At 42.6% G+C, this 11,306-nt stretch overlaps 1 protein-coding gene across 1 annotated transcript in view; it reads right to left on the bottom strand.

Annotated features, from left to right (window-relative positions):
• Positions 1-6,104: 6,104 nt before the first annotated feature.
• gpia (glucose-6-phosphate isomerase a) overlaps positions 6,105-11,306 on the bottom strand; it is an 11,875-nt gene continuing 6,673 nt past the window's right edge. The window contains exons 7-18 of the mRNA XM_076083260.1: positions 10,998-11,069; positions 10,748-10,792; positions 10,428-10,481; positions 10,148-10,208; positions 9,778-9,821; positions 9,499-9,651; positions 9,286-9,415; positions 8,065-8,141; positions 7,741-7,869; positions 7,398-7,473; positions 7,200-7,266; positions 6,105-6,418 (exon numbers count right to left, since the gene is read on the bottom strand). Coding sequence (XP_075939375.1) covers positions 6,295-6,418; positions 7,200-7,266; positions 7,398-7,473; positions 7,741-7,869; positions 8,065-8,141; positions 9,286-9,415; positions 9,499-9,651; positions 9,778-9,821; positions 10,148-10,208; positions 10,428-10,481; positions 10,748-10,792; positions 10,998-11,069 — 1,032 coding nt within the window. The 3' untranslated portion in view covers positions 6,105-6,294. The remainder of the gene's footprint in view (positions 6,419-7,199; positions 7,267-7,397; positions 7,474-7,740; positions 7,870-8,064; positions 8,142-9,285; positions 9,416-9,498; positions 9,652-9,777; positions 9,822-10,147; positions 10,209-10,427; positions 10,482-10,747; positions 10,793-10,997; positions 11,070-11,306) is intronic.

Below are 11,306 nucleotides of genomic sequence, written 5' to 3' on the forward strand. Positions count from 1 at the left end.
TGGGGCTTTTATTTTGAAATGGGGTGGGGGGGTGGAAAGTCCTCTTAAAATCTCTAAGACCTGAATGACTGTATGAGAGAGAGAGAGAGACAGAGAGAGCGGGGGAGAGAGAGAGAGAGAGAGAGAGAGAGAGAGAGAGAGAGAGAGCCTGCATGCGTGTGTAACTGGTTGCCATGGTGACGACGCACCTGGTGTTAGAGGCAGACTGATTAAGAAACATTACAGTAAACAGTGATTTTGAACAAAGCCCCTTTTAACAAAAAGCGGGAGTCTGAGTGCCAAAATATGGATACCGTGAGAAAGATAAGACTCTGCCGAACGCGGTAATGTGATGTTTATGCTTGTGGTGTTAAAAATGTGAGCTGCAGAGCAATAGACAAAACTGGTACCGTCTGCTTTCTTTGAGAAATGAGTGGTCAGATTTAACATGGAGTCTAATGGAGCAGTTTGTTGGAGTTCATGTCGCTCTGCTGCTCCTTGAGCCAAATGTGTAAGTCTGTGCGATTCCACAGTCATTTGTCTACGACAAGGACAAGATTAGCTACTTCTACATCAAAAATGATGCATGAAGAGTGAAGATTGTGGACACAGTGGCAAAAGACAAATGTTTTTTTCACAAGAATCTCAAGCTGCTCTTCACTCTAGCGGTGACATCACGCACTCTAAGCTGCGCAATACACACCCATTATAAAGTCAGAAAAGGACTGAAAAAATCATAGAAGTTAAATTGCTGCAGTTCAAAAAGTGTAAAAGATATCAAAAAGCTGAATTATGTTGCAATAGCTCAGGATTTTCTCAACATTTTAAAGTTAAAACGGTGTCTGTAGCTGAAAGTATGAGGAAGTAGAAGGATTTGAAAGTTGAAAAAGTTTAAGAGGATTTGAAAATGTTCTCCATAGACATCCCATTCAAAAAAAAATTGCAAAAAGCTTAATAATTCAAAAAGTTTAAAGGTTAGAAATATGAAGTCATATGTAGCTGAAAGTATGAGAAGAAGAAGGCTTTGAAAGTTGAAGAAGTTTAACAGGATTTGAAGATTTTCTCCATAGAGATCCCATTCAAAAGAAAATTGCAAATAGCTTAATATTTCAAAGAATTTAATGATTACAAATATGAAAATTCATATCACCCCTCTCCTGAAAGAGCTGAATATTTTGATATTCGAACAGTTTCTGTGGCTTAAAAAATGTCAACAGCAGTGATATTTGTAGTAGTACTAGAAGTTGTAGTAGTAGTAGAAGTATTACTGGCATTAGAATAAGTACTAGTAGCAGCAGTAGTAGTAATTGTCGCAGTATTAGTAAGAGCATTCATTATTTCAACAAAAAAGCCTAATTTTGAGCGTAACGTTTAAATACAGTTAATCCAAAGGGCTTTTATTTTGAAAGGGTGGGGCTGGGTGGGGGAGAGAGGAGGAGACAGAATCAGAAAGTATGAAACACACATACAGAGGTTATTAAATGACAGGCTTCATCACAAGCATTCCAGTTAGAATTCACTCTGTGGGGCTTTTATTTTGAAATGGGGTGTGGGGGGGGGGGGGGGGGGGTGGACTTATAATGTTAGATAAACACAAGAAGGTTATTAAATGTCAGGCTTCATCATAAGCATTTCAGTTAGAATTCATTCTGTGGGGCTTTTATTTTGAAGTGGGGGGGGGGGGGGGGGGGAGAGATGGACTCATAATGTTAGATAAACACAAGAAGGTTATTAAATGTCAGGCTTCATCATAAGCATTTCAGTTAGAAATCATTCTGTGGGGCTTTTATTTTAAAATGGGGTGTGTGTGGGGGGGGGATCCTCTAAAGATCTCTAAGAACCTGAATGACTGTATGAGAGAGACACACAGAGAGAGAGACATACAGAGATAGAGGGAGAGAGACATACAGAGAGAGAGAGAGAGAGAGAGAGGAGTGTGTGTGTGAGTCTGTGTGTTTATCAACATCACTAATTAGCTTGATCAGAAACACCTGTGTCCTTGCAGCCTTTTCATGGAGATTAAACAGGGAAACACCTCTCAAACAAATCCTCAAAACTCCCATAACCGTAGCTCCTATTGCTCCGATATTAATAAATGAGAGGAAGGATGAGTTGAAGAACAGATCCTGTAAAAATTGTGTCTGTAGTGTAAAAAATGTGGCTGAACTGGCGATTTAGAAATGGGGTACCGTGTTCTGTGGAAGATGTTTTTGAAGCAAAATTTAACATTGGTCTCTATGGAGCAGAAAGTTGGTTTTCCTCTCAATTACAGGCTTCTGTGTCAAATGTGTAAATCTGTGGGATTCCACAGTCATTTGTCTACGACAAGGACAAGATTAGCTACTTCTACATCCAGAAATTATGCATGAAGAGTGAAGATTGTGGACACAGTGGCAAAAGACAAATGTTTTTTTCACAAGAATCTCAAGCTGCTCTTCACTCTAGCGGTGACATCACGCACTCTAAACTGCGCAATACACACCCATTATAAAAGCAGAAAAGGGCTGAAAAAATCATAAAAGTTAAACTGCTGCAGTTCAAAAAGTATAAAAGATATCAAAAAGCTGAATAATGTGGCAATAGATCAGGGTTTTCTCAACATTTTAAAGTTGAAATGGTGTCTGTAGCTGAAAGTATGAGGAAGTAGAAGGATTTGAAAGTTGAAGAGGATTTGAACATTTTCTCCATAGAAACCCATTCAAAGAAAAAATTGCAAAAAGCTTAATAATTCATAAAGTTTAAAGGTTAGAAATATGAAAAGTCATAGCACCCCTCTGCTGAAAGAGCTGAACATTTTGATAGTTGAACGGTTTCTGTAGCTTAAAAAATGTGGAAGGAGATAAGTAGCAAAAAACGTACGGAAGAAATAGAAGAAGTTGAAGAAGTTGAAGAAAGAGAAACAGGATAACAATAGTTGGAATGCTTAACAGCATTCCAACAATAAAGAAACAGGATAACAATAATTGGAATGCTTAACAGCATTCCAACAATAAACAAATATAGTAAATAAACATGATAAACGTTATAAAGTCATATTTCTGCCACTTTCTCACAGATGACGAATAAACTCCCAATAAACACTGAATTATTTGTATGTTATGATTAACTAGAAAATGCATTTCCTGCTGAAAATGCGTTGGAATGCTGAAAGCTGAAATGAATCTCAAAAACATTGCTGAAAATAGATATCCAATTTAAAAAAAATTGCAAAAAGCTTAATAATTCAAAAAGTTGAAAGATTACAAATATCAAGTCATATGTAGCTGAAAGTATGAGAAGAAGAAGGCTTTGAAAGTTGAAGAAGTTTAACAGGATTTGAAGATTTTCTCCATAGAGATCCCATTCAAAAGAAAATTGCAAATAGCTTAATAATTCAAAGAATTGAAAGATTACAAATATGAAAAGTCATATCACCCCTCTCCTGAAAGAGCTGAACATTTTGATATTCGAATGGTTTCTGTGGCTTAAAAAATGTCAACAGTAGTGATATTTGTAGTAGTAGTACTAGAAGTTGTAGTTGTAGTAGAAGTATCATTAGTAGTAGAAGTATTAGTATTTAGAAGAAGTAGTAGAAGTAGTAGTAGTAATAGCTGTAGTAGTGGTCGTAGTATATAATATAACAGTAGTAGTAGTAGTAATAGTAATGGCAGTATTTGAAAAAGTCTAATTTTGAGCTTAATGTTTACATACAGTTAATCCATGGGGCTTTTATTTTGAAAGGGTGGGGCTGGGTGGGGAGAGGAGACATAATCATAATGTTTGACACATAAACAGAGGTTATTAAATGACAGGCTTCATCACAAGCATTTCAGTTAGAATTCACTCTGTGGGGCTTTTATTTTGAAATGGGGTGTGGGGGGGGGGGGGAAGAGATGGACTCATAATGTTAGATAAACACAAACAGGTTATTAAATGTCAGGCTTCATCATAAGCATTTCAGTTAGAATTCATTCTGTGGGGCTTTTATTTTAAAATGGGGTGTGTGTGTGGGGGGGGGGGGGGTGTTTCCTCTCAAGATCTCTAAGAACCTGAATGACTGTATGAGAGAGAGACACACAGAGAGAGAGAGACACAGAGAGAGACACAGAGAGATAGAGAGAGAGGAGTGCGTGTGTCTGTGAGTCTGTGTGTTTATCAACATCACTAATGAGCTTCATCAGAAACACCTGTGTCCTTGCAGCCTTTTCATGGAGATTAAACAGGGAAACACCTCTCAAACAAATCCTCAAAACTCCCATAACCGTAGCTCCTATTGCTCCGATATTAATAAATGAGAGGAAGGATGAGTTGAAGAACAGATCCTGTAAAAATTGTGTCTGTAGTGTAAAAAATGTGGCTGAACTGGCGATTTAGAAATGGGGGTACCGTGTTCTGTGGAAGATGTTTTTGAAGCAAAATTTAACATTGGTCTCTATGGAGCAGAAAGTTGGTTTTCCTCTCAATTACAGGCTTCTGTGCCAAATGTGTAAATCTGTGGGATTCCACAGTCATTTGTCTACGACAAGGACAAGATTAGCTACTTCTACATCCAGAAATTATGCATGAAGAGTGAAGATTGTGGACACAGTGGCAAAACACAAATCTTTTTTTCACAAGAATCTCAAGCTGCTCTTCACTCTAGCGGTGACATCACGCACTCTAAGCTGCGCAATACACACCCATTATAAAGTCAGGAAAGGAGTGAGAAAATCATAAAAGTTAAAATGGGACAGTTCAAAAAGTATAAAAGATATCAAAAAGCTGAATAATGCGGCAATAGATCAGGGTTTTCTCAACATTTGAAAGTTGAAATGGTGTCTGTAGCTGAAAGTATGAGGAAGTAGAAGGATTTGAAAGTTGAAGAGGATTTGAACATTTTCTCCATAGGAACCCATTCAAAAAAAAAATTGCAAAAAGCTTAATAATTCATAAAGTTTAAAGGTTAGAAATATGAAAAGTCATAGCACCCCTCTGCTGAAAGAGCTGAACATTTTGATAGTTGAACGGTTTCTGTAGCTTAAAATATGCAGGAGCAGAAGAGTTTCAAAAAGCGTACGGAAGAAATATAATAAGAAGTATAAAGATTTGAAGAACAATAGTTGGAATGCTTAACAGCATTCCAACAATTATATTATCAATATATTTAAATTAAGGCTTCTTAAACTATTTGGGTGAATGTTTCATATATATATAAATATATGTATATATTTCCCGTTTACAAGCTTTAAACGCATCAACACTAATAAGTAATAAAATTAGTGCGGCAAGTTAATGCGTTATCGCGTTAACGCATTCATTAATTAACGCCGACAATTATTTTATCGCGCGTTAATGCAGTTTTATTATTAAACGACATTTTTAACACAAGAACCGTGCAGTAAGCGGTGAACAGCTGTTTGTGTGGCGTCTCTTCAGTCTCTTCCTGTTTCCTTCACCTACATTCCCCTGGGTCCTAAGTCCCTCAATGTACAGCTTCTTATCACCCTCTATGTACCAACATACATTTATAACAAATACCACACATATTACGGTAATCAGCGTTGCATATGTGTCTGACCACAACACCACAAAAAAGCAAAAAATAAATGATTCATTTAAATTATTGTTTTAGAGTTTTTAAAGTGTTTTGTTTGTAATATGTATAATAAGCATCATTTAGTATCACTACTGAGAATTTAACAAACATAAAAACATGACGTAGATAGGTTTGCAGTTTTCAAGAAGTGTATTTAAATATCTCTTACACACATGAAGATAAAGTTGTGAACACCGGCTGAATATCTATGATCAGAATCATTATAACTGTGTTATAACTGCTGCTGTGTAAAGGGAATACTGCTGCTAACAAGAACCTGATGTGTTTAAAGTGTTTACACCAAATGTTATTGACCTGTTGTTCATATAGCAGTACTTTAAAATAAAAGTGCACAATACACTACTTTAGAATTCATTATTGAACTTTGTGCAAAACAATGAGATTAATCGTGATTAAACATTTTAATCGTTGCCCAGCACTAAATAAAATACATCTATACAATAAGTCTAACATATTCAGCTTGAGGACAGAAGTATAATCCTCAAAAGAAGCTCAAAGACTCTACACTTCACCTGCAAAGGTGTTTCCACTGACACAACAAGACACAGGATTCAGTGACAAACAGGACTTTTATTTTGAAAGCCAGTGCCGACTATGTGAGGGGGCGGGGCTTCAGCTACAGTAACATCTGCAGAGAAGCAGCTACAGACAAAGTGCACAGGACTCCAGCCAATGAGAGAGGACTACAGAGGAGGGAGGGGGGGGGGGGGGGGGGGGGGGTGTGATGATGCCACAGAGGATCAGGTGAAGTTCTTCTTCAGGAAGTTGATGAGGCCGTTGGTGGACGAGTCATGAGACGAGACCTCAGAGTCGTTCTTCAGCTCCGGCTCGATCTGCTTTGCCAGCTGTTTACCGAGCTCAACGCTGATGACACACAAGATTAAGATTAGCGTGCAGGTAGGTGCGTGCGTGCAGGTAGGTGCGTGCAGGTAGGTGCGTGCAGGTAGGTGCGTGCGTGCGTGCAGGTAGGTGCGTGCAGGTAGGTGCGTGCGTGCAGGTAGGTGCGTGCGTGCGTGCGTGCAGGTAGGTGCGTGCGTGCGCGCGTGCAGGTAGGTGCGTGCAGGTAGGTGCGTGCGTGCGTGCAGGTAGGTGCGTGCAGGTAGGTGCGTGCGTGCGTGCAGGTAGGTGCGTGCGTGCGTGCAGGTAGGTGCGTGCGTGCGTGCAGGTAGGTGCGTGCGTGCGTGCAGGTAGGTGCGTGCGTGCGTGCAGGTAGGTGCCTGCGTGCGTGCAGGTAGGTGCCTGCGTGCGTGCAGGTAGGTGCCTGCGTGCGTGCAGGTAGGTGCCTGCGTGCGTGCAGGTAGGTGCGTGCGTGCAGGTGCGTGCAGGTAGGTGCGTGCAGGTAGGTGCGTGCAGGTAGGTGCGTGCGTGCGTGCGTGCAGGTAGGTGCGTGCGTGCGTGCAGGTAGGTGCGTGCGTGCGTGCGTGCAGGTAGGTGCGTGCGTGCAGGTAGGTGCGTGCGCGCGTGCAGGTAGGTGCGTGCGTGCGCGCGTGCAGGTAGGTGCGTGCAGGTAGGTGCGTGCGTGCAGGTAGGTGCGTGCGTGCGTGCAGGTAGGTGCGTGCGTGCGTGCAGGTAGGTGCGTGCGTGCGTGCAGGTAGGTGCGTGCGTGCGTGCAGGTAGGTGCGTGCGTGCAGGTAGGTGCCCTCACCCCCACTGGTCGTAGCTGTTGATTCCCCACATGACGCCCTGAACAAAGATCTTGTGTTCGTACATCGCTGGAAGAGAAATCACAGGATTATTAATAATATTATTATTTCTCTACAGTTTAGTCCCAAATGATCACTGATATCAACCGACCTCCTGTTTAACTTGATAAAGTTTGTTTCGACAGACAGACAGAACTCACCAACCAGAGCTCCCAGTGTGAACGGGCTCAGCTTCTTGAACACGATGGAGTTACTCGGCTTGTTCCCTTCAAAGACCTTCAAAAGAAAACAGAAATGTGAGTTTGTTCAACGTTTGAAAGGAAACCAGAGACTCTGGAGCCGGGGATCAAACCAGCAACCCTGAGTCAGAGGACGAGTCGCCACAGAGACGGTTTATAGATCGCTTCTCTCGTCTTCATCACTAAACCATCATTTAAATGAGCTCACTACATGCTCAGAGACAGAGAGGAGCATGGTCACATGACTGCCTACTATACATATACAGGATCACATGACTGACTGACTGATTGATTAATTGGTTACTTTGTGAGGCAGCAGCTTCTGCAGAGCGTCTCCCTTCAGGCCTCCGGCCTCCAGCTCTCTACGAGCCTCGTCTGAGGTCTTCCCCTTCATCAGAGCTTCTGTCTGAGCCAGGAAGTTAGCCGCCAGGATCTGAGGACAGCAGCAGGTCAACTGGTCAACAGGTGAGCAGGTCAACAGGTCAACAGGTCAACTGGTGAGCAGGTCAACAAGTCAACTGGTGAGCAGGTCAACAGGTCAACTGGTGAGCAGGTCAACTGGTGAGGACGTGGTGTCAAACAACAGCTGGTGTCTCTGGAGCAGAGGACGGCTGAAGGTGGGCGTTACCTTGTGGTGGAGGTTGTCTCTGATTGGATGCTGAGACTGAGCAGGAATGAGAAAGTCAGCAGGAATCATACGAGTACCTGAGAGAAAACGATGAGTCAGTGAGTTCAAAGGTCACACGTCCATACACACTCCAGTCAATATTTACATCTAAAGACGAGACATCATGTGCGTGTGTGTATATATATATATTAGTGCTGGGCACGTTAACACGTTATTATCGCGTTAACGCATAATTAATTAACGCCGACAATTATTTTATCGCGCGTTAACGCAGTTTATGTATTATTATTGTAACAGACTGTCTCATGTTTATCGTTCTGTATTGGAGATGATATGTCCCTTCAGGGTTGCCGTAGAGAAAAGGCGACTCCCGCTTCTGGTCGAGGGGGGGGGGGGGGGGGGGGGGGGGGACAGAAATACAGAGAAGTGGTGGGCTGAGCGAGAGGTCTGGTCTCCTGACTCCGCTTATTACCGTCTTATAAATGCACCTCATACAGAACCCAGGACGCTCGGTCACATCGGTGGCAGCGGTGTTTCTTATGCACCGACTACGGACCGCTACGACTAGTTTATGCTTCGGTGACTGAGTGTGCACTTTCTTAGCTTAGCCGTCTCAGTTTAGCTAGCAGGCTAACTCCGCGGCACTTCAGAGAGAAAAGCGCCGCTGGTTCAAGTACAGGATGTGGGTTGGAGATGAAGACCCATGAAGCCCAGCTCAGGGCTGTTCAGCAGACGGTCGGCCAGCAGGGATATCCATGTGGACCTGCCTGCTCCGTTTACAGAGTTTCCTCGGCTGGGTGAGACAGTCTGTTACTTTATTTTGAAAGTGTGTGCACTGACAGCGGTGGAGGAAGTCTTCAGACTACGTTGATGCAGCGTGAGGGAGAAGTAGAGATAAACTAAAGCAACACAAGCTAACAGATGCTACAGAGAAGTGGAGACAAACTGCAGGTTAGTGTTGTGGAAGATGTCGGTCTGAGGAACGTTCTCAAGGTGCGTTCACGTCGCGTTTGGTGTGAACGCAGCTTTAGGATCCCAACGAGTGACGTCACGTATGAGCCTCAAGACGCACCGTCACCAGAAGAACACACGAGTTGTGTTAAAGGAGAGGACGACTAAAGCGACGGCGTTACAGCATCATAGTGATGAAGAGTAGAGCTGGGTCACACACACACACACACACACACACACACACACACACACACACACACACACACACACCTTGGTGGATCAGCTGGTAGAAGGCGTGCTGTCCATTGGTCCCCGGTTCTCCCCACACGATTGGTCCGGTGTGATAGTTGACACGAACGCCGTCTTTGGTGATGTATTTACCGTTAGACTCCATGTCGCCCTGACGACCACACACACACACACACAATCAATCAATCAATGATGATGATGATGTCTGCTGTGGGTCAGAGCCTCGTGTCTCACCTGTTGGAAGTAGGCAGCGAAGCGGTGCATGTACTGGTCGTAGGGCAGCATGACGTGAGTCTCCGCCTGGAAGAAGTTGACGTACCAAACACCGAGCAGCGCCAGCAGGACGGGGACGTTCTGCTGCAGAGGGACGCTGAGGAAGTGGTTGTCCTGGAGAGACACGTTTAATCTGTATTAAACATCATTAACTAATCAGATAATTCAGTGTGTGTTATTACCTTCAACAAACAAACAGCTGATTAAATGTTGGACCAATAGAAACACAGATGACCTCACCATCCAGTGAGCTCCGGACAGAAGCTGCTCAAAGTTCTCAAAGCCTGAAACACACACACAGGTCACAGGTCACGGGTCACAGACAGTAACAATGACGTAAAATACAACTTTCATTCTTTATGGACCTCAGAGACGATGATGTCATTGTGTGTTTATGTTTCACTGAGTCATGACGAAGAGGAGGAAGAGTTTCCACTCTATAAAGTCTGGTGATGACGACGACAATAAACTACTTCCTGTTGTGTGTTTTTCATTCATTAAATCAGCTGAAACAGTAAACATTTCCACGTCACGTGACCCTCTTCATGATGTTGGTAATAGATTATGAAACATGTTCAGATTATGATCGTCTCCGTGCGAGTAGACGTACCGATGTGCAGAGCGATGGACAGACCGATGGCCGACCACAGAGAGTAACGACCTCCCACCCACTGAGGAGGAGCAAACATCACATATCACTCCACCAATCACAGCGCAGAGAACAGACAGGAAGTCCCGCCCACTTCACCAGGAAGAGGGGAGACCCAGGTCGTTAACTTTATATTAAATATTAATACTGTTTTAAATAATCTTTATGAAGGCCGTAACAGCCAATCAGAGACAGGACAGACTTGATGACATCACAACCTGTCAGCCAATCACAAACTTACGTCCCAGAACTCAAACATGTTGTCGGTGTCGATGCCGAAGTCTTTCACTTTGACCTGAAGACAAAACAGAGGAAATATTATTCACTTATTATCTGCTCACAGAGATGCTAATAAAATAATAAACTGATTTATAGATTATATTGTAGTATTTATACTTCTATATGTAATAATATATATGTATTATGCATGACCCACTATATATTTCACTTTAAAGACATACTACACTATATTATATTATTATATGTATTAATACACATTATCATATAATAGCATAGCATAGCATATAGTAGCATAGCACACACAGCCTAAATGAGACTTACTGCGTTGGTCGACAGAGCCACGAAATGTTTGGCCACAGCAGATTTCTGGAAGACGAGAAGAGAAATGTGATGACACGATATTCACAATATGTATCTCGCGACAGAGTATATTTACCGACGACTGCACATGTAAGTATTTACATTTTATAGAATCAAACTATAGATTAGTGGTGTTCCTTCTCTATGATCAGAGAACAGTCTGTTTCTATCAGTGTCGTCCAATCAGCTGACAGGAAACAGATGGACTCACATCGTGGGCTGTCTGGAGGAACCAGTCTCTGGCAGACTCTGCGTTGGTGATGGTCTCCTGAGTGGTGAACGTCTGGAGAAAGAACACCACAAGCAGTGTCAACCTGATGCTAACGTGATGCTAACGTAATGTACCGGGTCATCTGGCCTCATTCATTGTTCTTCAGTGTGACTGAATTTCAGGGAAACCTTTCTGATTTTAACCAGTTTTGTATTTTATTATATTTGACCAGTGGTGGGCCGTCAGGGCCTGCAAGGCCTTCTCTGCTGGCCTAAACAGAATCACTAAGCTATATCTATTTTATAATTT

Source organism: Anarhichas minor, unplaced genomic scaffold (assembly GCF_050575085.1).
Source record: "Anarhichas minor isolate MPS153535 unplaced genomic scaffold, ASM5057508v1 ptg000125l, whole genome shotgun sequence".
Classification (NCBI taxonomy): domain Eukaryota; kingdom Metazoa; phylum Chordata; class Actinopteri; order Perciformes; family Anarhichadidae; genus Anarhichas; species Anarhichas minor.